We start from the raw sequence: 26,860 nt of genomic DNA, 5'->3' as shown, positions 1-26,860 counted from the left end.
TTGATCCAACAGCCTTACCATATGAAAAAGTGTCTGGAAGAGGCACACCATGGCCAGCAAGTTCTTGAAACGTCCAGAACTTGTTGACACAGTTGAGGATGGCTTGAGGACGATTCATCAGTCGACAGCCCATCTTCTCTAGGTGGCGAAGGACTGTGATGTCGCTGTCACTCTGGACCCAAGGTGTTGGGACACGAACAACCACCACTTGTGGGTAAGCAGTAATGAGCTCCCCTTTCACCCGGAGACCTAAAGAAGGAAGAGAAAAACATCCCAGTCTTAAGTCATAAGGTCTCCAGGAGAAGGTAAACAGGCAAAGAAATACTGCACTATCTGTGATCACAGAGATACCAGACTTCAACAGTGAGTGTTAAAGCAGCACAACTCTCCCTAGCATGCATCTTGTCAGCTGTAATGTTTCATACATGTCACTCTTAACTCACCTAAAGGACTAAGGAAAAACCAGACTTAATCAGGGCACATCAGTCTTGGGCTCCTTCCCAGGGTGAAGGACATTTTTTTATAGATTGACACACCTTCCTTTCTACGGGTGTAAGATGCACACTACACTCACATCAGCTGTATCAATAGCTCAGGAGGTTCCTGCCTCCCACCGCTGGTTCTTGCCTACAGGATGCAGTTCATACCTTTCCCAGTCCCAGCGGTATTGATCCCTCTGTTTGTGGTATCACGTTACACAACATATTGCCAAAGTAACAGAGACTAGATACGATCCTTAAAAAAACACAAAAAACCAGCAGTATTTTTAACAGGTAATTTCAACAATCTGATTTATATTAAATAACTACTCAGAAATAACTTTATCAGCTAACAGGGAAGCACCCTGTGACAAAGGCAGGAACTAGAAGAAAGCCAGCTTTGTCACCAAGATCAATACATTACTTAATCATGACCTATAGTTTTACAGGCTAATTCTCTGAAAAAGAAACACCGAAAGACAAGCTGCAGGAATAGGAATATGACAGGATTGGACGGGAAGGCATCAAGCTCAATGGAGACAGTCTGGCATCTGAGGATGGGAAAAGACAAACAAGATTTGATATTCACTTTATTTGCCTTATGTTCAAAGCAAAACTTTATGACTTCAGCATAAAATTCTCAGCTCACACTGCTGTCAGCACCTTAAGGGTTACAAAACAAAAGGTGAGCTGAGAAATCACAGTGCATCTGCATTTTGTGCCTACCAAAGGCCAGTTGTAACTATTGAGATCTATCCAAATTTTATTACCTGATAACTCTATTTCAAAGACGTTACTTTACAAATACAGACTTGTATCTATTCTACCTAGAAGCACAGACTGCCAGGCAATATATGTCATTTCAAGGTGCATTAGAATTAATTGGGGGGGAGTTGGAGAGGAAGGGGGTGAGAAGAAGGGGTGGTTTCCCCTCTCTGTACTTCCTTTTTTTCTTTTTTTCTCCCAACCTGTTCAAGTACTTCAAAATACAAGGATATATTTTAGAGCTTGCATTAAGTATAATGAAGCAACCACCTAACTCCCAAAATGGAAGTTGAAATGTGCTGCCCAGTCCTCAGGAGAACACAGAACCACGCTCTGGAAAGGCCAAAACAGAGCCACATCCAATACAAATCCCTTTTTCCAATCCCCACAGCCATAATTGCAGAGAGATGAGCAAACATAAGCAGACGGGTGCTCTGGCTGCTCACCTCATTAGCACCAAGCACTGCCGCATTGCAGCTGACATGACTCGCGTGTTTAAGCAAGCAGGCTTCAGACACACACACACACCCCATTTTAGAGAGGCATCTCAAGCAAGATTAAAAACAAGACACTGCTACAAACCTAAGCAGACTGTGAACAGCACAAAATGGACTACCATCTCCTTTAGCCAAAAAAGGAGTACAGATTCAGCAAGCAAAAGATTTTTTACTCATTAGTCAGATTCCACCTTACACATGTATTTTTCCATTTAGGTGCATGCCCAATTACACCCACTTTTTGCCAATGTAATTGCATGCATGTCCTGATCCACGTGCAAGCTGTGCAACAATCATTTTAAAAAGGACTGCATTTTCTACACAGCCCCAAAATTGCCACCGTTATCTGTGTTGTGAACCAAAACGACACAGTTTTCCAATTCATAATCTCTCAGTCTATTCTGTTGTTTTGCTTTAAAGTCACGCCACATGCTGAAGTTTTGCACCATGGAGTCTGAAAAAGAAAAACAGCAGTTTGAGGAGATGTGTTTGCCTCACCTGGAATTCTCCTGAATACCTGTGCTAGACTTGACTATCAGACTGGTGTAAATTTAGTCAGGCCACCATCCCCCTTGAAGTGACTTTGGAAGTACAATGATTTATCAACAGAACAGTCTGAGCTTTTGTTCCAGATTCAGTCATATTCTCTGGTCTGGATACTGTTCTCCCCAGAACAAAAAAATATTCTCTCCCCTTACAGAAGGCAGTTTACAAACAAAAAGAAGAGCTACTCAATGAAATGTATAATTTGAACCACTACTACTGACATGCGCCATAAAAATTAGCTGCAGTCTCCCAGCAACACAGTGCTGCAAACAGAAGCAGCTTTATTACAGTAAAAAGGAGAGGCAGATTCTGCCATTTTGGAACAAGCATGCATTCAGCATTCCATCTGAGACCCATCAGTTAACAATCAGGTTAATGGTCACTACTGCCAAGTGGGCTGATAAAATAATATTTATTCACTATCATGCACTGAAAGCAGTAACACAGAAGATATTAATGCATATGGTTAATTTTTTTCCAAAGAACCAATTCATGAATGCAAAGAGGAATAAGGGGAAAAAAGACTACAGAGATGTCACTTAAAGAGTGGTTAAGAGGTAATCCTTTTTTTTTTTTTAACCATAGATAGCGCTAAGTTGAAAGAGACCCACAAGGCTCATCATGTCCAACTCCTAGCGCTGCACAGAACACCCCAATAATCACACCATGTATCCAAGAGCATTGTCCAAATACTTTCTGAACTCTGTCAGGCTTGGTGATGTGACCACTTTCTTGGGGAGCTTGTTCCAGTGACCAACCACACTCTGGGTGAAGAACCTTCTTCTAATATCCAACCTAAACCTCCCCTGACTCAGCTTCAGGCCATTTCCTCAGGTCCTGTCACTGGTCACAAGAGAGAAGAGAGCCTGGCCCTCTGCTTCCCCTCATGAGGAAGCTACAGACCACTCAAGGTCTTCCCTCAGCCTCCTCTTCTCCAGGCTGAACAAACCAAGTGACTTTTTTCACAGTATGGCATACAAAACTGCAGACAGCTGAGATGAACCCTCTTTTCTTTGCAGTAATAGAGCCTGATCCCAAAACAGTAATAGCAGGTTACACTCACTATTACGCCCGTGGACAATGAACCGACCTCACAAACACACAGCAGGCAGACGCTCAGATCATACACAAATACCCTGACAAATTACAAGCTGGTCCATTTGTTGGCTTTTTCAGTGGATACCCACGACATTGCAGACACAGCAAAGAGACAGCTAAACAGTCCTTTGAAGTATCAATACTATAAGCCAGGAAAGGGACATTTCAAGCTTATCCAATACTAACAACTTTCTCATCATGTAACAACCATTTTACCAGTGCCTGAGGAACAATTCCTTAAGTTAGCATAAAATATTTGGGTATTCTTTGGTTCTATGATGTAAAGACTCCTGAGTTGGAACATCACACAATAAAAACAGATGCAAACCCTGCTCTTGAACAAGACCTATTCTTTCATTCCGTTCCAGCTGTCTTTGTTCTTCCTCTGCAAGACAAAATTCTCCAAAATGGAACACAGTACATCTGTAACATTATACACCAATCATCCCAGTATTCAGACAAAGTACAAATGGAATTTTTGCAACGTGAATTGTGATCACCTGGGAATTAACTTGACCAGTTACGCCATATCTGTCAAAGTCAAGTTTCTCCCAAAAACAGCTCAAAGTAGCACATGATAGAACTGAGTGGGTACATGCATGATTATTCATCAGTTGGCCCAACCAGTCCTCCTGCTTTTCACTCCCAAAGAACAGCAGGCAAGCTTAAAATGCAAAGCAGCTGGTCTCTGCTAAAAAGGGTTATTTTGACCCAAACAGGTAGAAGCCACCACACAGACCTGTGAAAACCACAGAAAACAGACAGAGGATTAAACTGCACTGAAGACAGAAGAAAGAGGCAGAGATGATTTACTGCTCTTACCTGTAAGATCAGAAGATACATATCTATACCCTTATAAAGTTCCTGAGACACTAACCTCCAACATGGAAGAGCCTATTTTCATAGTAAGGCACTAAGGATGACAGCTGCCTCTCAGAAACCTGATTTAGTACAAATTTAGGGTGGACGCACATACTTTGGAAAAAAACCCACAATGATGCCATTATGGATGGCTAAAAAGGATCAAGATTTCAAGCAACTGTGTGTGGCTTCTGAACATTTTAATTCACATTCAAGCAGTATTTTAAATTGCTTACATTTTTGAAACTCATTATATTCAGTTTTCAGCCTACACAAATCCCTTCCAATCTCTAGAAGAATCATTCATCAGCAGATTAGTAACTACTGCAAAGCAATATCTCATGTCCAGTTTGCATGTTACAAACAACTGTACTTTTAGCTGAAACAACGCAAATGTTTTCACAGAAAGAACATAGTTTCAGAAGGTAAGTCTAAAAACTCAAAGACTGCAAGGACATAAAAAATAATTTCAGATGCTTTATATATCTTGATTTAGCAAACATCAGACACTTTTAACAAAAGATTAAACCTTAGTAATATTAAATAAGTTTGTAAAAGACCAAGCTTTTCACTGTGCCTGAAGACAGCTGGTAAAATGATGCACAAAAGGTGGGTTTGCCAAAACTCCCTATGCAGTGCTGCCATGCATTCAGTAACCTAAAACATTCCAGTCATTGCCTTCTTTCAAATTGACTTCCAAATGTATACATTTCACAGAATTTGTCTCAGAACCGTGTGACTATGAGAAGTGCCCAAATACGACAACAAAGTTAATTATTCCAGGTACAACATGGGTAACTATGCAAAGAATCCTCACTGTGTGGCCTCAGCTGCCACAGGCTGCCATTTCATCTTCAGTGACTACCTCTGTCTTTAGCGAAACCCCTAATAAATACCAGCTCTCTGAAATACATAAGTAAAACAAAGCAGGAAAAAAGTGTTTCAGTATTCAGCCAGATCCTGTATGTGGAGCACTTTTTCTAACAGGCATTCCAACATATAAGTGGAATAACAGTTGGTCATTGTGCATGCAGCATTACAAAAAATAAAATCTGAATCAAATTTCACAAGCACAAAACATACACCAGCTCCCACCACATTCCCAACAGGAGCTAGCAGGGTCTGGGAACTTCTAGATATATTACCCAGATTTTTCCTCAGAGATCTGTATGCTACCCTGAAAGTCTCCAGCTCTCAGAACTTTGTTACACAAATTTATTCATCCACCCATCCATGGAGTTGCTAACGTTTCCCAAATGAACAGTCACTCAGCAAGCAGGCTATAATGAATTCAACTCAGTCAGCTGGGAAAAGCAGGCAAGACTTCTATCACACAAACCTTTCCTCGTATTTTGACGACATTACATCCTGCTACTTGCTCTTCACAATTCATCACTTGTTCTCACAGGCATCACTGAATTTTGATACAAGCCTGGACTCACTCCTGGTCTCAAATCAGAGCATTCCTATTTCTGGTTCATTTGTCCTTCCAATATCTGTCACCCACAAGACACTGCATAATATTTGCATTAAATCATTATAAAGTGTTTAATAATTACTTACAGTTTACTTGCAGGGAATTAAATGTGTTTCGCCCTAATTGCCATGTAAAAGCAAGCTTACAGCTCAAAAGGGAGGTATCCCAAACTTTAATAGCAGATTACTGCAATAACAAGTTATACATTCTCTCACCAAACTCAACCACAACTAAATCTCTAAAATTTTTAAAACTCAGCATACTTCAAACATACATTCTGCCAAGACTGTGGCAGAATTTAGGAATAATTAACAGAAGTAGAATTAACATTAACCAAATACTACTCTATACCTCAAAAGCTTGCTCCTATATTGATTTATGTATCTATCTTATAACCCAACTCTAAATAAAATAAAATTCCCTGAAACTGGGTGATAAACATTTTTTTTTCAACTTCCTTTTTCAAACCTTGTTTGAAAAATGTAACTTCATTGAAATATGTAAGTATTTTGGAGCAATTGGCAGTTCCTGGGGGTTTTGCCAAAGACAGAGGTAGTCACTAAAGTTAAATTCCTCTTCTGAGAAGTGGCTTCTTGTGGCAGCTGTATGCTAGATAAAGTATCACACTTTAAATGCAATTTTATTTGAACCAGAACTTAACCTCTGAAAAGCAGCTAAGCACTGAAATTTTAGAGAACCACCAATTTATTAACACAAAACTGAACTTCCCCCTTTGAAGTTGCCCAGGAATTTTCTCTGTACCACTTATCACCTGACAGCCACAGTTTATTAGTCTGAACATTAAGTTGTCAAAATTCTCAAAAATTTCACTGCCATATAAAAGTCTCTTTGATATCTAGTATTACCAAGCTATTTTTTACTCTAGTGCCCACAGAAACAGACTGCTACAATAGTTCTTGCTGGGTGTTTTAAGTTCGTATTCTCTCCCTTCCTATCCTACTCACTAGTTTTTTCAAATCCAATTAAGAAGTGCTAACATTCAACTCCTTGTGCTTAATATGACCTCACTCCCCCCTACAGAAACTTAACCAGAAAGGCTTTCCCACCAAGATACACTTCCATAGCTCAGCAATTCCAAGGAAATCGCACAGAGCAGAGACAAAACTGATCTCTCTAGAACAGTACTATGCCACCATATTCTGAAAAAAAAGTATTTTGGAAACCAGGAGCTGTATATTTAGCAAGGCCTTATGATGAAACCTTTATCTAAACCCACTGCTCAGCACAGACCACACTTCAAAAGCAGACATCTGTTTATAATCCAGACATCATATTTTTGTTTCTATGTGGTTTAGGTGAGGCCTGTTGTATCTCATTAGGATTTTTGTACAATAGTTCCACCAGGTGATCTCAGAACATTCCTGGGTCAACTAAGTATGCCTGACAGTGTTTTAGAAGTCTAAAGCATCCTCAACTGAGAAAACACCCACTTGTAGCAGGTATCTGTCCTGCATCATCTCTCCAGAGCTCACCAACACTGAGAGCCTTAGAAATAACAAGTTCTGGAATCTCCTTCCCAACTCAAATGCCGAAAGTCATAAACAATCCCATCCTAAAAAGCAACTCTTCAGTGTTACAGAACAAGAACAGAATCATAAAATCATTAAGGCTGTAAAAATCCTCTAAGATCAAGTCCAACCATTAACCTAACATTGCTAAATATATGTAAACAAACCTTACTGTAAACTTACTCCACTCTTAACACTCACTCAGTCTTTCCCATGTTTTACATGCGCTGTTTCTGCTCATTTTGAATAGCAGGTGAAGAAAAAAAGTTAAGGATACACCTGAAAAACAAAAGCGTGATTGGAAAGATCTTTCCAAAAGTAGAAAGAAATCCCAAGGAAGATTTCAAGCAACACAAAACGGGTTCTCCTCCCATCTGAGAAGAATCTACATTTTTTCATGTACTATCAAAAAACTACTAAATACCTTTAAAATGCCTAACATAAAGCACCTCATCTCTCTCTGCTACCAAACAATACCTTCTTACATCAGGAGATGCCCTTTTTTTACTTAAGCAAAGTGCTGAAGCGAAGTGGACAAGTATCCAACATGAGTTTTCAATTTGTAATGAAGGCACAGATTATTCATAGCTGTCTCCCATAACAGAAAAGACACCTAGAAGAATATCTTCACTGTCAGAAACTTTTAATAAATTATATCAAACTCCCTGTCCTTTCCAATTTTTCCTAAATATGTTTAGCTGAGCCTGAATTCTGGGGAATGGAAAGATCCTCTCAGTTTATTGTTTTGACCTGTCACTGCAGTCTAAGGCCTTCCTAGTCAAAACTGCATCAAATTTATGAATTGGAAGCACTTATTTTGGAAACAAATGCATCCTTCTTAAAGGAAGGAATTTAGCTGTAGTATTTTGGGAAAAAAATTGCATTAAAACCGACTCTAAAGGTTGCAGAGATAACATCAATTCCTGCCAACTGGGAGAGTCTGTTTCTGTGGGAGTTTTTTAGTGTGTCAGAGAAAAACTTGTACTTGACTTGGACATGTAGTATACAACAGTGTCAAGTGTTATCATGAGTACAGTATTTTCCTACACAAACATCTTCACCCCCCTAAAATGTTGTTCTAGACCAAAAGCTATAACCCAGAATGTCTTAGTTTTGACAGACATTAGAACAAAACCAAGAATTCCATTTTTCCCACACTTCCGTAAGCACACTCACTGAGTATGTCTCCTCTTTCTGGCTTTAGAGGGTTAAAACTGCACTGCAGTAGCTGTACACATGCTTCATGACCACATTGTTATGAAAATACAGATATAACACCACAGTATTATTTCTCACCTGATCTGGATGGACAAGCTTCCACCTAGTCACAAAAACATGTCAACTAATTAAGATACTTACTTAGTATCCCTAATTAATACACTCCATACAATCTGTAACTTCCTTCTTAAAAGAAAATGTTCCTCACTATTACACAGGTACACAGTCCTTCCAACCAGTCCAGTCAAATAAAAATATCATGTAGTGGTAGTACTCTACTCACAGACAGCTGGCTAAAGCAAGTAGAACGGACATCCCCCCCTGTCAGCTTGTTCTGACCTTTGAAGGCAACACATTTAAGAGATCAGACAATCTAGATCTAGACTGCAAGGGTAATTCTGAGTTTACCAATCCCTGCAAGCTTTCTTTATAAAGTATCTTTATAAACACTTACTCTACACTACAAATTCTAAAGCTCTCTTGCCTTTCCTGAAATAATCACCCGCCCAATTTACAAAGAAACAAAAATCACTAAAGGGCTACAGCTCTCATCACAAACAAGTCAATGGCAGAGAAGAGAAACAAAAGCTTTTTTACTGCTTCGGGTATGACAAGTCTCCTTAGCTCATTTATCTCTTCCACAGCTTCCTCGAAGAATCCCCTTTAAATATTTGCAGATTACATTTTTCTTCAAGTTCTTCCACTTTTACAGCAACGCAATCACAGAATTTCATTACCAAATGCTACTCTTGATCTGTTCTTAGTAACTGAATTGCAATTTACATTCATTCCTAGACTCTGCCTCTAACAACTTAAAAAGATTAAAAACTATGAAAGGAAAAGGTTTAACAGCATGATATGAACCTTGGAAGACTCAAGCAAGAAAGAGGAAGAAATGAGTGCCTCTTTAGAAATTCCTCTGTTGGAGAAAGCACTCGCATAAGGTTGTGATTCTAAGGCAATTTAAGTCACTGTTGCTGCCAACAGTTTTACTCTCCAGCTCCATGCAATCCTATGGTGGCATGCAGTGCCACCCACTCCCTATCACTCACACACAGACCCACTGGTGAGCTGGTAAGCTTCCTACACCAGCAGGAAACTCTTCCGTTCTGTTGTGGAATTCAATTTCTGCAGGTATTGCAAGCTGAACAAGCTCACTGTAGGATCTGATCAATCCAGGTGTCAACTGCAACAGAGAAACCTGGATCACAGCAATGACAGCAAGGATCTGAACAGTTTAAACTGTCAGGATAGTGATGTTTTGAGACTGTAGAATTCTCTATAGTGAGGTGGGTGTGTTTCTGCATTTACAACTCGATGGTCACTATGCTAGCCCAGCCTCCAACTTTGTAAAAACAAACCAATCAGACCGATTTCTGTTTCTCCAACTCCGGTCCTCCTGACCTATGCAGATAATACATTCTCCAGTGGCTTCCACTCTCTCAGGCTAAGAAAAATTTGCAGCAAAACTGCTACTAAGGCCCAGCTGCCAGAGTTGTTCAAGCAGGACTAACAATTACAAGCAGTAAGACATGCAGTTTACATGTACAGTATCCTTTTTGCCTGCAACCACTGAATTTACTCAACTCAAAGCATCCACAAAGGGCATGCACTTTCAGAATCCTGCCTCACCTTTAGTCCCAAGTATGTAAGGAGGAGTGCACAAAGAACCATTTCAGTCTTAGGCCAGAATGATCCTGGGAAGAGTGACAGAAAAATCAAAAGGAAGCAGGATATGAACACACACATCTCAAAAATTTCCAGTCAATACTAAGATATTTCTACCTTTTTACCTGCACTTACACCATGACTTCAATGCATAATCTCTCCTCAGTTGGCAGCTGGATAGTTTGCATGCCTGAGGTACTGCGGTGAATGGATAAAGGCTCCTTTAGAAGGACAGGCTGTGAATATGAGAAGGGTTTGTGCTCCACACAAGGGAGCAGATCACAGGCATACAGCTCTGCTTTGGAGCGCACAGAGCAAGACAAGAGCCCAGGAACTGATACAGCATGCTAACACATTGTGACCATGTATTTGGACCACCCACTCCATGAGGGTGGTCTAACTTTGTGTCAGACTGCCCTGAGAGGCTGTGGAAGCTTCATCCTTGGAGATACTCAAAACCTGACTTGATATTCCCCAAGCAACCTGATCTAACTTCAGAGCTGGATCCAGCTTTCAAGTTGGCCGTGTGACTAGAAGGTTGGTCCAGATGGCTTTTAAAGATCCCTTTGAAACTCAGTTATCCCTGTGATTCTCTGGGGCCTTCTCCTGCAGTATGCCTGGCTTCTTAAATTTATTGTTATGCCTGGCTGTAACAATAGGTTGCTTGCTCCACAATGTCCTGTTTCACAGCTCAGACTAGATCTGTGGGTTCACTGGGCAACATCCTTCCTTTTTTTCACATTATCAAGATCATCTGACAAGTTCTTACAGTCATCAAAAATTAAAAATCAAGTTCTTCATGACGGAAGTGGAAAGTGCTTTTATAGGTTTGACGGTTGCAGCAGGGAGACAGGATCCAAGGCCTGATTCCCTGACCACAAGGAAACTTGGGAAGAGATCAAAGAAGAAATTTAATATATGGTAAAGGCAAACCCTGTCTGGAAAGCAAAGTAACAAAGGGGGAAAAGAAGTTGTGAAGCTTTTAATGTTAAGCTCTAAAGAAACAATTGAAAAGAGCCATCTCACACCATCATTTCATTTTCTTGGTGGAAGTAGTCATCCAACAAGACAGGGCTTCACAGAAAGATGTAGGTGCAGAAAATCATCAGGGGCACAAAGGGTAGTCCCCTTTAGGTCCTGAGTTAAGTTTGAATCTAGTTTTGTGGAACAAAAGCTACTTCAAACCTTTAAATGATTTTCAAGGTACTTACCAAAAGTCTGTCACACTGGGAATAAGCAGAGATGGACTGCACTCCAAACAAAAGAGAGTTAAACCTTTAAGCTGAACCTACAGGATATTCCTGAATGTTGCCTGAGCCAGGGAAACAAAGACACATAGTAACACTAGCAGAACACGGTAGGGCCTCTTCTGATATTAACAACCACCTTCACTCTGAAGAAAAAGGCATGATACAGGAAAGAAAGCTGCCCCACAACATGGAGAGACAAGATTTGCATGGCTCTGCTTTCTAATACAGTGTGGTTGGTGCAGGGAATCCTGAAGCTCCCCAAAAAATAATTTGATGATCATAACAAGCAGCTGCCTCTGCCGTGGCAGGCTCAGCCAGGCTCACTAGTGCTCCCTTCATACTTCCTATTAAGAAAAGTCTCAACTCAAAGCAGGGCATCCTGCCTGACCACAGAACTAAGAATGTAGCTCACCCTGGGACGTCTGTTCTTCATCCAGGAACAGAAAGCCCAACACTTCATGTTGATATCCAAAAGTAATATATTACTTTTTTAATATATATGAATATATCCTTAACCATGAAAAACAGCCTGCAAGGCACCTCATAAAATATGAAATATAAACACTGAAAGTGGTGCTGTCAAAAGAACCCAAACTGAATTCCAAGAATGGAATAAGCCAATTTCCAAAGTAGCTGAGAAGTACAATAACAATGGGGACACGCCAATTTACATATACATGAAACAAGTATGAGGGAGAACAAGGTACAAGAGCAAACCCCTCAGGTACTTAGACAGGTAAAATTCCTCAGTCTCACTGACAGAATACATATGATCTTGAATATAAATGTATCCATGGACTACTACTCAAAGACGAGTATTAGATTACCCAAGTAATTAGTTATCATTCCAGCACTCCTGTTTTCCCCTACATCTACATTTTTCAAAACCTGGATTGTAAACAGAGTTGATACATCCAGCACAATCCCTATGCGCATATACTTTATTTACAAAGAATGTAGGCATTCAATATTACATTCAAAAGCTACATTAAGAGGAAACTATTGCAGCCACAAAGTCAAGCACATAAAGGTTAGAAAAAGCCACAACTAAGGATGTCTATAGCACTGATCTACTACCCCACACATATACTGTCTTCAATTACACAAACATGTATTTTTCCCCAAAGCAGATACCTAATGTGCACAGAAGGTACAGCACCCATTAAACATGCAGCTACTGAGGACTGTATTTTCTTTTACATTGCTTAGTGTGTAATCCATGGATTGGTATACTGAAATGCTTGCTTGAAACACACCACTATTAATTTCTTCTTGAGTTTTATTTATTGTGCTTATTGCAGTAATATCGAAGTTCTTCACAATCATAATTAATTTTGTTAACACCACAGGATATCAGTGAATATTCTACTGATCTCCCATATGTGGGAGGGAAACCCAGAGGTAAGTGTTGATGAAGGAATTCTAGATGCCACATTTGGGAGACCATGATTTCTCAGTTGCTTATGCTGTTCTGATTGACTTTATTTGTGGATCTAAGTATTCAGCACTTTCACAAAGCTGATCCTAGTATCCAAAGTCTGGGCACTCAGAAAATGCAAAAACATGCAATTAAAGGCAATTTCTGAGCAGTTTAATTTAAATCACTAGACTAACATTTTTCTTCCAGCTATGTTCTGCTTCAATTGTCACAAATTCTTGCAATCACAAAAAAGGCATCCTACAAATTGTCCTCTCCACCATACTGCAAGTTACATTTCCAGAGCAGAACAAACACCCTGTACTTTGAAGGAGGCTGATGAAAAAGTAGTAAGTAATTAAGTAATTTAAAATGTAGTAGCTGAAAACAAATACACAACAAAGAAGACAAAATTCCAAAATTTTCCAATTTCTAAGTTTTGGTCATTTGCTGTTGCTACTCATAACAATATTTTATCTTCATACTTGCAGATAATCAAAAGCAAACTTAATCCCTTGGCATCTAAGTAACATCTGACACTGCGGAAGAGCACCTGAGGGTGAGCCCAGTTTCACCTCCCACAGAGGCTCTGAGAGCCAAGCTGACAGCTAAGCAAGCGCCAGCAGCCTCTCTGTGGCCCAGCACTTCAGATGAACGGGCTCCCACCTCAGTAAGTAATTATGTAACCAACTGGCAGAGGAATGTTTCCCTGCAGGAGAGAAAGTCTCCAAAAGGTCTGATCCCACTCCAGGCACTGGAAGTCAGCAACTACTGCAAGCAGCTGGCTTTGCCCTACATTCTCACTCCCCACTCAGCCCCCCATAGCATTCCCCCTAGACATAACACCTGTGCTTCCACTGCCTTGCTGTCCCACTTTGATTCTGTACTCCTTATTTTTCCAGGTAATTTCCAAACCACGGATTTCTCCTACTGTCATGCAGTTTCTTTGCCTGTAATTTTGAATACCACTGTAACCACTCAATTGCCTGCCTTGCCTTCAGACTAGTTTTCCATTTGAGGCTCCTTATTCGGTTTGCAAGTTTCAACACACAACCCATGCTCCCACCAGTTTCAATCTCCAATTTCCTTCATGAGGGAAGCAGCTCCTTATCTAGCACAGGTTTCTCTGCAATCACTTCCTGTTACCGTTTCTTTTTCCAGCACGTTTGCCAAGTACACTGCCTTCACACCGGATGTTCCTCCACTGGCACCTTAGTCCCCAGTCCCTTACCACTTTCAATCATCTTGTCTCCACTGCATTTGAATGGACCATTCAGGTCTTTGTGTCAGTGAGAAGAGGTATAACCAATACGAAAGAAGATCTCTATTTTAAATTGTGTGCTCAGACCAAACCATATGTCCCATCCCACAGCAGACAGAAGGCCACAACACCAGAGGTCCTTTCTTTTGCATAATACAGGACTATGTTTCAAGTGTTTTAGCTGTGAAGCTTAAAACAAGTCTCTAAGATGCTTAACAGATTATTTTTTGAAATGGCAGTAATTTGGGACAAATTTTTGTCTACTTTCACTAGCAAAAGCCACTTCAGTCAAATGGAGTTCCTGTTCCAAGCTAGTCCTTCCAAAAACATCCTTACAGACTTGGGGAAAAACATTCCTTTTTCCTTGAAGTGCCCTACTTCCACTGAATGACTTGGCAAAAAATTTGCAAACTCCCTCAAAGAGACATTTAAGAGTCAGATGTATATTAATAAGGAAGGACAAATTCTAAGCAATAGAAATCTGATGCAAAGGTTTAGCCCACTGTAATGTTAAGATGGGTGATGTGAGACCCATCTGCAATGTCAAAAAAACCCTCATTCAATGTTTTATCAGATATAAATACATCACTTAAAACAGAATCAGTACTAAAACTCGAAATTTCCTTACCCGAACTAAGCAAAGTAGCAGTTTTGTACCAGTGTCACTTGTCTGGCCAACAGATGAAACCATGTTTTTATTTTGTTTCATACATAAGACAGAAAGCAAAACAATATGCTCTTCTTACTGGAAAGCAAGGAAGAAGGCATTACAAATTAGGACATCTCATCCATTTGCCATCTTGAGTGTCTCAAATTATACTTTTAAATAAATCCTGACTTTACCAGGAAGTAAGCATAATGTCAGGACATCAGCAATTTCAGCAGTTAGGTCAACCATTCAGATGTCAAAGCAAGTAACTTTTATTGGGGGTAGGGAAAACAAAAGAATCTCTTCATTAATTCAAGACCTTCACAGTACTGTCTGGAGCGTAACAAGAAACTTGGAAGAAGCAGCTTGACTTTTCACACTAGGTTCACAAAGGGATTCTGGCACTTTTCACAGTAAGCATTTTGTGGTGGTGAAGATACCCTTTTACCTCATGATTCAAGGACAGTTACTTGGACATGGAACCCAAATATTGACACAGTCATCAGAACACAGAGTCTTCCTAAGTTGGTGTCTCTCTGTATCATATCAATCTGTTTGTGTTACATAAGCATACATCTACCAGGTCAAAGATGAAAATATTCCATCTCTAAGGTCAGGGCATGAACCTGGGAAGAATTACACTCCATTACTATCTCAACCAAAGACAGATGTTAGACAAGACTCTTAACAAGTCCCTTACATCCACGCAAATGCCCCAAACTCCGGATTCTATGCACTCACAGCTCTTTTCTCCATGTGATGGATCAGTAAACTCCTGAGAAGGCTCAGCAGAGATGAGCAAATACGATGTGCCCATGAAGCTCTGGGAAAATATGGGAAGTGACTGACCACAGCTGTGGCTAGGAAAGTTGACCTTATCATATGACAAGGTGACTAGAGGGGCAGAGTACCCCTTCCACAACGAAAGGCTGAGATAATTGGGAATGTTCAGCCCAGAGAAGACGTTGGGGTGACCTAATTGCCTCCTTTTAGTACCTGAAAGGGACTAAAAGAAAGATGTTGAGTATTTACAAGGGCACATAGTGACAGGACAAGGGGGAAGGGCTTTAAGCTGAAAGAGGGTGGGTTTAGATTAGGTATTAGGAAGAAATTCTTGACTGTGAGGTGCTGAAGCATTGGCACGGGTTGCCCAAGGAAGTTGTGGCTGCCCCTGGATCCCTGGCAGTGTCCCAGGCCAGGTTGGACAGGGCTTTGAGCAGCCTGGTCAAGCAGAAGGTGTCCCTGCCCATGGCAAGGAGGGTGAGACTAGATGATCTTTAATGTCCCTTCCAACTCAAACCATTCTATGACAAAAGAGACCGAAAGGCGGCTTTTAAGATAAAGGTTTGTAAGTTAGGCGATTGTCTGACTCTCAGCTGAGTGAATCAATTGTATGTGTAAACGTTTGTCCACAAGAGCAGTAAGGGCCTGAATGTCTTCCCAAGGTAACTAGACCAGCGTGGGGGAGTGTATCCAGGGCTCAGCCCAACCTAGAGGATAAAAACAGAATGATTAGCCAAAAGAGTTTTGAAGAGAGCAATGGGCTTGAGTTGACTTAAACCCCCTTATGCCTTCCCAGGGACTGCCTGTTGTGATGGTGAGTATATCAATGGGACCCATAATGAGAATCACCTCTGTGTTGTGCTCCAACAGCCCTGTCTATGCTCTATTTCTAAATTGCTTGTCAAACAATTAATAGCTGTATATTTTGAACACCTAAAGAGAACATTTACACAGCTTTTTACAAAAGACTTCTTCTTCCGTCCTTGCAAAAATTTAAAACTTAAATTAAAAGGAAATCATCCCCCTCAAATTTCCCCAGTGTTGTACCAACACAACAAGACAACTGACATGATACCTAGAGGATACTTTCAAATCAAGTTCTTAGAACTCAAGGGAAATATTTATTGATCTTCTGACTGCTGTGTTTCCTTACCAGATCTAATTATTCTTTAGACAGAAACTGCCAAGAAACAGGATTTGATAGCATGGATTTTGAGCATATTATTTCATGGGTGTTACATTACAACTGTTATAGTGAACAAAATCTTTTGCCCTAATAACTGTGTCAGTGCAGTCCAATCTCCTTCTCAGCTAAAAAATCAAGAGCATTGGCATACCTAGTCTTTTTACTTCACACCTTGACAAAATGCATCAAATCACTAGTGTGTCTCTTCCAGTATCTGCTCTTCTATGTTTTACTCACAGATGTGTCAAGATGAGTAACAAGCACAGCAAGACAGTCCCCAGCTCAATACCTGCCCTATATGGAAGTACAGAGCAAGAAAGCCTTTCTGTATAATAGGAAAGGTTTTCTACAAGTTAACACAGTTAATTAATTAATTAGTGTAATTCTAGCATGGTTTCTCTGACAACATAAGCAGAATACCTTTGTTGTCAGATATTCTGCTCAAGTTGTCAGAGCACATGTAACACATTCTGCTTCAACTTGCTTAAACTTTTGACAAATAAAAAAGCATTTTATCACACTTTTAATCCTAAAATGGACTAGACCTTTAGAGAGATATGGAAATCATGTAAGCTCTACCATTCAAAGAACAATCATTATAAGGACACCAGTACAGATTTTTGTGACATTGTAAATGATAATTATTTACAATATAAGGAAATAAAAAATAATTGATCGTTTCAGTAGTGGCATTCTTTTTGTTGTTGTTCTGCTCTTCGTCCCACTCTTTCCATGCAGCAAAGGGAAAGATAGAAGATAGAAAAGGAAACTGTAATTCTTAAAACTAGTATTTCACCACATTTTACATGTAAGAGTTTATAAAAATAAGAAAATAAAGGGACTTGCCCATGGACACTGGTACTCCTAAAAGACCATATCAATCTAAACACAGGTCTGCACACTGGAAGACCATCTCAATACTGGTCAAACTTCAGCAGTACCAGTCTCTCTCATATTCCCAGTCACTGAGAATCAACTGCCCATCATTCACAAATGGAGAATCACCAGACTTGAAAAAAGGTGGACAAAGCCAAAGCTACTATCATTGCTCAAAAAGCAGGTGATAGAGTACTTCTCTGATCACAAATCTGGGAAAGTAAGCACTGCCATCAGTTCCATAAGATCAAGTTTTTCACATCAATACTTGTACTATCTTCTAATCTCTCACACTCCAACACACAATTTGCCCTTCTGATTTAAGTGCTGAAGGACTGTTTGTGCAGCCATGCTGTTCCCTGACTCAGAGGACTGATGAAGTCTAAAAAAAACACCTGCCACCAAGAACAGACTGGCTTAAAACTACATCAGTATGCAGACCCGGTTCACAATACAACTGCTCAGACAAATGTGCCAGCAAAACTTGCTTAGGTGACACAGCACTGCAACAGGGATTGTTGGAAACGCAACACACCCCAGCCAGTTAAAGACTGTCTTGTGAAATGTTAGGCTAATTTTCATTTCTTGACTAGGATGTATGGAAACACTTCTTTCATCTTGCTTTTGTCCTTTTTTACATTGTTTATTATCCAGATGGCCACTCCTGAGAATTCTTACAACAATTAAAAATCTGGCAATGCTTTCTGGCATTTTCAGATACGATGACATGCACGTATGTTCAAGATGATGTGCCCTACAAGTCTGATTTTCCTGGCTGCCTGTTCTAGAACACATGCAAATGAAAAACTTCAGACCTTAACACAGCCCTCTGAAATTAACATAATAATGTATTCCCATGCAGAAACATTTCTACCCCTCCACCTTGCCAAGGTGGCTTTGGACTGAGCCCATATCTACCACTGATGACATACTGAAGAAACAGAACAATTTTGAGAAGATCAAATTCATTGTTAGCTTTTGTTATTTTAGAATCAGTTTAAGATGACAATCAGTCACATAAGAATAGAAATTCTGGATAGGAAGGAAGAAAACTACAAGAACACCCAGGATGGTTACAGAGTATAAATCCTTTCTTTCTATATGCATTAAAAGAAAGTTGTCTTCGGTATCACAGTTCTGAAAAAAAAGAAACCAATTCTTCTTAAAATATGTGGCAGCTGTTGAAATGCACTGTTATTAAAATACAATAATAAAGCAAATGTTGGACAGTTTTTTATTAGAGATGCATTTGTCTTGGGTATCTAATATTGGGGTGTCACATAGTGGATCACACCCACCTCTAAATACAGCTACCATTCCAAAATCCCCTCTATATAGTCCATAGCTGCCTAGTAGTAACGCTTATGGCTTTAACATCAATCAGACTGGAAAATGATCAATTTCCACAGTGAAAGAACTTCAGAAACAGTTTGAAGTGATTCTGAGCCCAGCACTTTCCACAGCACAAAATCCACTTCATGTCTAACCACCTTCCAGTCCTTTGCACACAATGCAGTTCCTTCTCCAGCTCTCACTTGAGTCACAAACCAATTTCCCAACTCTGCAGAGGAAGCAATGGCTGCTCTGGCTGCAGTTAATAGCAGGAAACAGGCCAACTCTGCAGTGCTCAAAAAGGCACCTTGCCAAGGCCGCTTGCCTCTGTTCCATCACTCCCAAAGCCACTGCTGCACACTGCAGGAAAAACTCTTACATTAAGGTACACTGCTGGACTAACAAGTGTCAGGGGACTACTGAAACAGCCAGAAGGGAGGCGACTATGTTCCCTGTTGTGTGATAGAAGACAGTCTTTAGGTGACTTACAGATGATTCAAAAATGTTAAGAGTTTTGGTATTTTGATATGGAAACCATGCCATATATGGAAAAGACCTCCCTTACCATGAATCTAGCTCATTCAAAGTGTTTTTCTTACTATTACATGAAAACACAGGAATTTTTAATCCACCCTTACCTTTTTTCCCCAGCTTTCTATACTTTACAGAAATCTTTCAACTATGCCAATTCTTCCATGTTTATTTCCAGTGATGTCTAATCCAGTGTGAGAAATAAAATCAAAGATCACAACTACTCATGACTATTTCAAACTAAATAAGAAATGAAAGACAGATCATATGAAACAAAATCACATCTTGCAAGATGAAAGACTTAAACAAAACATCAGCTTCTACTGCAAAATTCAGGACCACACTGGAAACCCAGATGCCTAAATCAGCACACCCATCTCTACCAAATTAAAATAATCTATCTTCTAAATACTTCCTCTGCAGAAAAAATGAAGGTAAGAGATCTGTTTCCAGATGCTGCCCATCTGACTCAAGAAAAGCCAGCTGACTGTGCACAATGTATTACTGTTTTAGAATACATGACTATTATGCCCTTTTTATTCCTCACCTAAGCTGATCACCTGGTTTCACATTCCCAAAGGAAAAGCCAAGAAAGTCTTACAAAAAGTTAATACTTTGTTTTATAATTTGGCCACTCCAGCATCTTTAACAGTTCAAAGTTCATGAAAGCAACTTTCCTTAAAACTATTTTCCTTCACAGGACAGTATTAAAAAATATGGAGATTCCAAAAATCTACAATAAAGGTATTGGTAAGTTGCTGACTCAGTGAATTCCAATTTCTGCTGTTCTGGTAGCAAAGAATTTTAATGAAGATACTATTGTATATCATTTTAATTAAGGAAGGATCCAAATTTCCCTAACATGTTCTTCACCAAAGTGTGAAGTGGTGGCCCTACAGGTAACGTGTGCAGCCTGTGGGGAAAGGTACTCCTCAGTCCTAGACACAGGGAAGAAGAAAGAATATTCAGAATGAGGAGACAACCCATGGGTATGTTTTGTCTCTTGTCCACAAAGTGCCCCCTACAGGGTAGGATTTTCCTACCAGCTTCCTCCATTTCCACCTCATCCCACACCACACACCCTGCTCACAAGCTTTAATTTGTTTAGCTGCAAATTCCTCAAGCCTGTTACATCACTGCATTAGCAAACTTAGACATATAGTTTAAAGGCACACATTTTGACAGGACTCACTGCTAAGACTTCAGAAAAATGTCTAAAAAATGTCCTGCAGAGTTTTGTTACATTACTTGCTATGTATTTCAAATGAGAATAGGAATTGCCAAACTAGATTAGAAAACTAGACATTCCAGTTTGTAATCCTTCCAGCAGTAAATACCAGATGCCATACACAAACAAAATAATCCTAAAGCTGACACTATCAGACATCCCAACCACAAGAAAACTCCTGCTTTGAAGTATTTTTGGAGCTATAACTAAAACAACATAAATACAAGCCATTCCCTGAAAGAACAACCCCATTCTTCCTCGCCTGTGTGTACCAGCGCTAGGAACTCTGTGACCACAAAATAGGTTGGTGCAGCAATCTACTCCAACAGAAAACTTATTTATTTGGTGGAGTTAGCCTTCCACTGGGTTGGCCAACTCAACTCACACAAATGCCAGATCCTACGAAGCAGCAGATAATTTGGTAAGCCTTTTTTTTTTTTTAATTAGCTTAGGTACAACATAAAAGCCAGCCAAGAGAGACATGAAGTAAGTCCTTTACAAGACAAGCAGCAATAGCAATGCTGGAAAGGGACAAGAGGAACACGGCTGTTCCACTCAGCAGCAAATTGTACTAGACTGGTTTAGCTTGAAGAATTTAGCTCTTAAGAAACTTAGGCTACAGCTACACTGAGCCAGTTTAAATCAAAACAGCCCAGGATCACCCTCCGCTTTTTTCCAAACATGCATTCTTGTCCATTCCTGTGCAACAATGTTCTGCATGTCTGATTCAGTAACCATCTCACCAAGTTCAGTCCACCATAGAAGCAGAAAAAACCTATTGATACACCTCTTCTTTTTTTTAATCTCAGCTTTTGCCTTGGAAATCTACAGAGTAGTACTGCCACTGTGCAAAAGAAAAAGGAGTACATGGCTTGGGTAAGCAGACACCTATTTAAGTAAGGCATAGTTGATTTCAAAATATAGTTAATAGTTAATTTCAAAAAATATTTGTTGAACTTATTTCCAAAACTGTTTAAGCATAGATCAGTTTAAGAATTTCCTTTTAGACTAAAAAGGAAAAACTTTAATTCTCCATCTCTTAACTTGCTTTTACAATCACTTTTGGACTCATGCTGTGTTGAGGTATCTAATATGGATCTTGAGCTGCTTGCAGGTTCATCATCTGGCCAGTGATACTGGAGCTGAGTGGGATGCTTAGGATTTTGGGTCATCCTGAGTTTCAGCTGTGAAAGAAAAGGAACCAGCAGGGACTGCTGGGCCTACACTGTTGGTTTGCCTTGGGAATCCAGCCACACTTCCCATCCAGCCCTGCAGTACAGCAGAATCCTGCCCCAAGGACTGGCTGCTGCTGAGTCCACTGAGTGAAACAACCCCACCTCCTCCCTCTCCTTCCCTTTGGCCATGGCAAATCTTACCATTTCTGACAGACCTGAATTTTGTACATCTCAGCATCACAAAAGCTTTACACATCTGTCTTTGGCCAGGGCATCAGTGATACTTGCATCAGTGCGCTCTACTGTCAAGGTACAAGCCATGTGGTTTGTAGAAGGGACAACTTTCACTTGTATCCTACCATTCTGCTCAATTTTCCTAAGTTTAGAAGTGTCTTTTCCACTCTATCCCTGTGAAGTAAATAATTTTAAGCTTTTTAATATCCTATGCTGAATTTTTGGTCTCTGAAGTCTCCAGCCATATTCCTGACAGTTAGTAAGTCCGCAAGAAGGATTACTGACTCTATCATCTACAGAAATACCACATTTTTGATGTTTTAAATAGCATCCTGTAATATTCAACTTGACTGTGTAAATTTAACATTCTTCTAACAGTCTACTTAAGAAATTGCCTTGGTTTTAAAGAACAAAAAAAGCTCTAATCAAAGTGTGAATACGTGAAAAAAAAACCCAACTATTACTTCCTTCAATATCATGTATTACCTTCAGAGTTTGAGCCTTGAATTGCTAAGCTTTCAAGACAAATAATGATAGAAAAGGGAGCAAAAGCACATTATTATCCACTGAAGATACCCTCTCTTCATCACCTCCTCTATGTCGTAGAAAATTTTCCTCAACCTGGATCACTCACACAGCAGTAGATAACAAAAAGGGTACAGAATGCACTACCTCCTGGATTTTGTTCCAGGACACCTTTTCCTAGGCCAGCTGAGGATCTTAACAAGGAAAATGAAACACAAAGCTTTTGATTGTGTCCTCCAACAGAAATCTTTATCAAAGCATGTGCAAAGCTCTAGAAAAAACAGAACTGGAAAATTAAGAGGGAAGATTTTTCATCTCTCTGCACGAGAAAGAATTGTTTGACACAAGACAATTCCCACCCCTCAGAAAAAAAATGAAACAAACCCACAATTAGACAGTCCAGACTGTTTATAACAAAATTTCTATCCACAATCTTTCAGCATTTTTATCTCACTCCTTTTCAAATGGTCAGTTATTTACATCATATTGAATGAACACTTTGTATGAGAATAATTTCCCTTTTCTTGCATTTTTTTCTAGTAATTTTCTTGATTTTTCTCATCCTTGTACTATAATTTCCTCAATATTAGTTTTCCAACTTGCACTACTTGTATCTTTTTCCTTGCAATAGACACAGTGCTAGAAGACATCAGACAGAAGAGACCAGAAAGGTCCACAATTTACACTTGCCCTATTTAATTCCCCAGAAATAGACAGAAGACAGGAAAAAAGAAATCACCAAGAAATAAAAACAGTACTGAAATGCTGAAGGACTAATTATGCATCTCAGAGACTGCAGCTACAGTCCAGGATGGCTGCGTTCCCATGACACACTGTCCAAAGGAAAGCACGCTCAGAGCTCAGATTTTCTGACAAGAAGTCACCTTGATTTGAAGACATCCAACAGAATTTCAATCTGTGATAAAAATCATAAGACTCCTCAAATTAAAAGACAAAATAGTTAAACAGAAGTTCAGTAATACCAGAATAAAAAATACAGGGTTTACCATTCATATGTTTTATACTTGATTGATTCATGCAAAAGAGGGTATAAATTCTGACCAAAGTTCTTCCCCAGAGTCAGTTTTATGATTCCCTTCCTACGTATGATTTCCCAAAGATGAATAAGGTACACATAGCAGCCTCTTCTTCACAGCTGAAGGTACTTTTGTATTTTCTTCCCACAGAGAATTACTCTAACACAGCTTTCAGAAATGTAATTCTGCCCTGGGTCTCCAGTGATACATTTTTTGGCTGATAAATGGGAAAGAGGAATGAAAGAGTTAAAGGTAAAGAAATAACACTGCAGTCTCCCTACTTTAGGAAATCCAAACTAAAAAATGCTGAAACAAAAATAAATTGTAAGTGTTACACAGCTTGACATTGGTGGTATTAGTATCTTCCTATCACATAAGCTTACTAGCTATGGAATCCTTTTACTTAACATTTCTAATGCAACTTAACATCTTGGTTTTCCTTTTTAATCACCACAGGGGGGAAAAAAAAGCTTATAGGAAAATAGAACAGAAATCTTACCATTTAGTTTTAAACACTGTAAATTGTAGTAACAGTTCAAATTACGTGATGCACATACTTTGTTTATCAGCACTGTTCCTTTTTGGAATTCACATAACTCCACATCTGTACAGCAGCGTGCTTTAGTTACATCACATTATAACCTCTAGTTCCATGACACTTTGTACTGTTCATTGAAAATTCCTTTTAGATTATTTCCAGTGTTTTCTATTTTGGAGCCAGAACAAACAGAAGAAAAAAGTCCCTCTGAAACTCTTAAATGTGACCCACAAAGTTCAAGTAGTGAAGCAAAAATTAAGCTCCGTGATTTCTTATTCATTCAGAGGTCCTATAGTCCCTATCTTGGACTCACCAAAATGAAACAACCCTCCTCTCTTTTCTGCAGAAGGAAGGCAAAAATGGTTCTAATGTAAATGAGCAAATCGAACAATTATATTTGATTAACATAATAAATTCTTTAAAAAACGGTACGATGTACATCTACATGACTTAGACGATGAATGGTAGGTAGTCTGGAATACATGGAATTCATTATTAAATAGTACAGATGCTTCATTTTGCAACCTTTTTCCAAGTACCCTTTCAGCACACTCCCAGCCTTAGCTCATTCTTACCAAGATTTCCATCCTCAATGGTCAGCACCACTTCATCCATCACCAAGGCCCGGAAATCCAGCTCCTCTTCACAGCACTTGGCCTTCAGTGCTCTCAGGATCTCCTGCTGAGGGTAATCTTCTCTGATGCGACGGTCTGTTAAGAACCACAGCCTGGGAGCAACTGAACTGCACATCTTGGACTTGTCTTGCAACCTTCAAGGTCTCCTTCCAATGGAACTGCTGGACAGTGGAGAAGATGAGACTCTGTTAGAGTACATAGGCTCTTATCTTCATGATCCCAGCTGTACTAAGTCCCACTTCCTCTGCACAAGTCAGTCCATTTCAACAGACTGCAACTTCCAACCTCCAAGAAGCAAAATAATGTCTACACACATTCTGCAACCAAAAGTACCAACAACAGAAACAAATCCATTTACATTCCATGGAATGTTAAATGCTGGAAATTAGGTCTTGGTCCTCATCCCAAGTTTCTCCTTGAGAAGTACACAAAGATATAACTACTGGTACTGGCAGCAGCATTCTTCTTTCTTGACAGTACTAAGAAGCATGCAAAGAACAGAAAACAATCTGAATGGCCATGTCTGAAGGCCAGAATTTCAACTTCATGATTGGCATAATTCCTTCAACTGAAATAACTCCGCCCTTCTAAAACACCCAGTGACAGACTTGATTTGTCTCTTTCCACCACATATGGGAGAGAGTAGAGTGTGACAAACTCTTTATGATAAAAAGCAGACCAGAAGAACAGAAATTAATTACCACAGAATCTTCCAGATAACTATCTAGGTCTGATTTGGTCTTACAAATATTTCACATCTCCTGTAAGATATACCTAGAAATATATCTAGTAGTATCCAGAACACATAATAATGGAAAAACCAATGGAACAAGGAGCACCAACAAAATGTCAGGAATACAGAACATTAACACATGTAAAATACAGCAAAATCAAGGCCAGAATTTCAGTGCTAGCCCTTTCTCGGTTCAAATAATTTTTTTTTGTATCGCCTTTATTCATAAACAGCACTAATGAATTCAGGACTAAGAAGAGAAAACACGGTTCAAACTGAAAAAGTTCAGTGGGGTTACAACTAATAACAGCACGGTACTGCTCCTTTTTGCTTTGAATACAGAGGACTTGGGCTATCTTTGACTGAATACATTTTTACTGAAATATTTTAAAAGCTGTAAAACAATCACAGGTACATTAATGGACTACTCCTTTACATTCAAGAAAGACAAGCATGGTGTAAGGAGTAAGAATTCTGGAGAAAACCAGAACGGTTTTCTGTGTCACCTTTAAACTTTCCTATTAAAATAAAGAGGCAGAAATCATCATTTTCACCAATATAACTGACATGAGTTCCTAGTAGAACTGAACTCTGAGATAGAAACAGGAGTTTTGCCTGGTAGTCCTAATGACTGCTGCCAGCAGGCAATGTAAATAAAAAAACCACCTTTAGTATATAATTGCTATCGCTTGATATTACAAAGAATTTTAGTTTCTGCAGCAGGTCTTGGGACAAAAGGATTGTTTAGTTACAACCATAAGAGCCAGCTAGGTTTCTCTAGAATTAAAAAACATTTTTCTTTTCTACTAGTACAGCTTTTTCTTAACAAGAAGACAAAATTTTAAGAGCACATTTTTATTCCTGGTACTGAGAACCATAGTAACAACAAACAGAGACTGTGACTTTTTCTCCATTGATTTGGTAAGTGAGGTGCAACAATAAAGCCACGGACTACAGTTCTTCATACTAACAGACTGAAAAAAAGCAGAAGCTATGGAAAGACAATCACAGATCCAAACCTGTCCTTGACAGCAGTCAAGATGTTCAAGGTAAAGCAGGAAAAAGAGTGTTTGCTCCGTGCAGAAAAATGGGTGTGGGAGGTTATAAGGAGTATCTTTTGATCTCTCAAAGAACCTCTTTGTTCTTCAAAGCAGCTCGAAGTGAAAAGGGTAAGATGAGGCTTGGGCTGGCAATGGCTGACATCTGTCAGATCCTGCCCCACTTCTGTCTCCCTCAACAATGGATTCCTGGACGCGGTAGTTTACACGGAACTTCCTGGAACAACATCCTGGGCTAGGCAGCGGGACAGGCTGCGTTTGGCAGGAAAGCCCC

The 26,860-nt window shown here is 39.5% G+C and overlaps 1 protein-coding gene across 11 annotated transcripts in view; it reads right to left on the bottom strand.

The window, feature by feature from the left end:
* Positions 1-26,860, bottom strand: part of RIMKLB (ribosomal modification protein rimK like family member B) — a 53,463-nt gene that overhangs the window by 18,169 nt on the left and 8,434 nt on the right. For 9 of the 11 annotated variants that reach the window (XR_001862467.1, XR_001862462.1, XR_001862465.1 and 6 more), the window contains 3 exons: positions 24,736-24,956; positions 2,082-2,195; positions 19-249 (listed from right to left, as the gene is read on the bottom strand). Coding sequence is in view for 4 of the 11 variants with exons in the window: in XM_017735906.1 (XP_017591395.1) it covers positions 19-249; positions 2,082-2,195; positions 24,736-24,910 (520 nt within the window). In the remaining 7 variants the exon portion in view is untranslated. The remainder of the gene's footprint in view (positions 1-18; positions 250-2,081; positions 2,196-24,735; positions 24,957-26,860) is intronic. The other 2 variants (XM_017735905.1, XM_008634888.2) reach the window with 2 other exon arrangements.

This window comes from Corvus brachyrhynchos, unplaced genomic scaffold (genome assembly GCF_000691975.1).
Source record: "Corvus brachyrhynchos isolate BGI_N302 unplaced genomic scaffold, ASM69197v1 scaffold44, whole genome shotgun sequence".
Classification (NCBI taxonomy): domain Eukaryota; kingdom Metazoa; phylum Chordata; class Aves; order Passeriformes; family Corvidae; genus Corvus; species Corvus brachyrhynchos.
The sequence above is the reverse complement of the archived record's forward strand: the minus strand, read 5'-3'. Positions and strand labels throughout refer to the sequence as shown.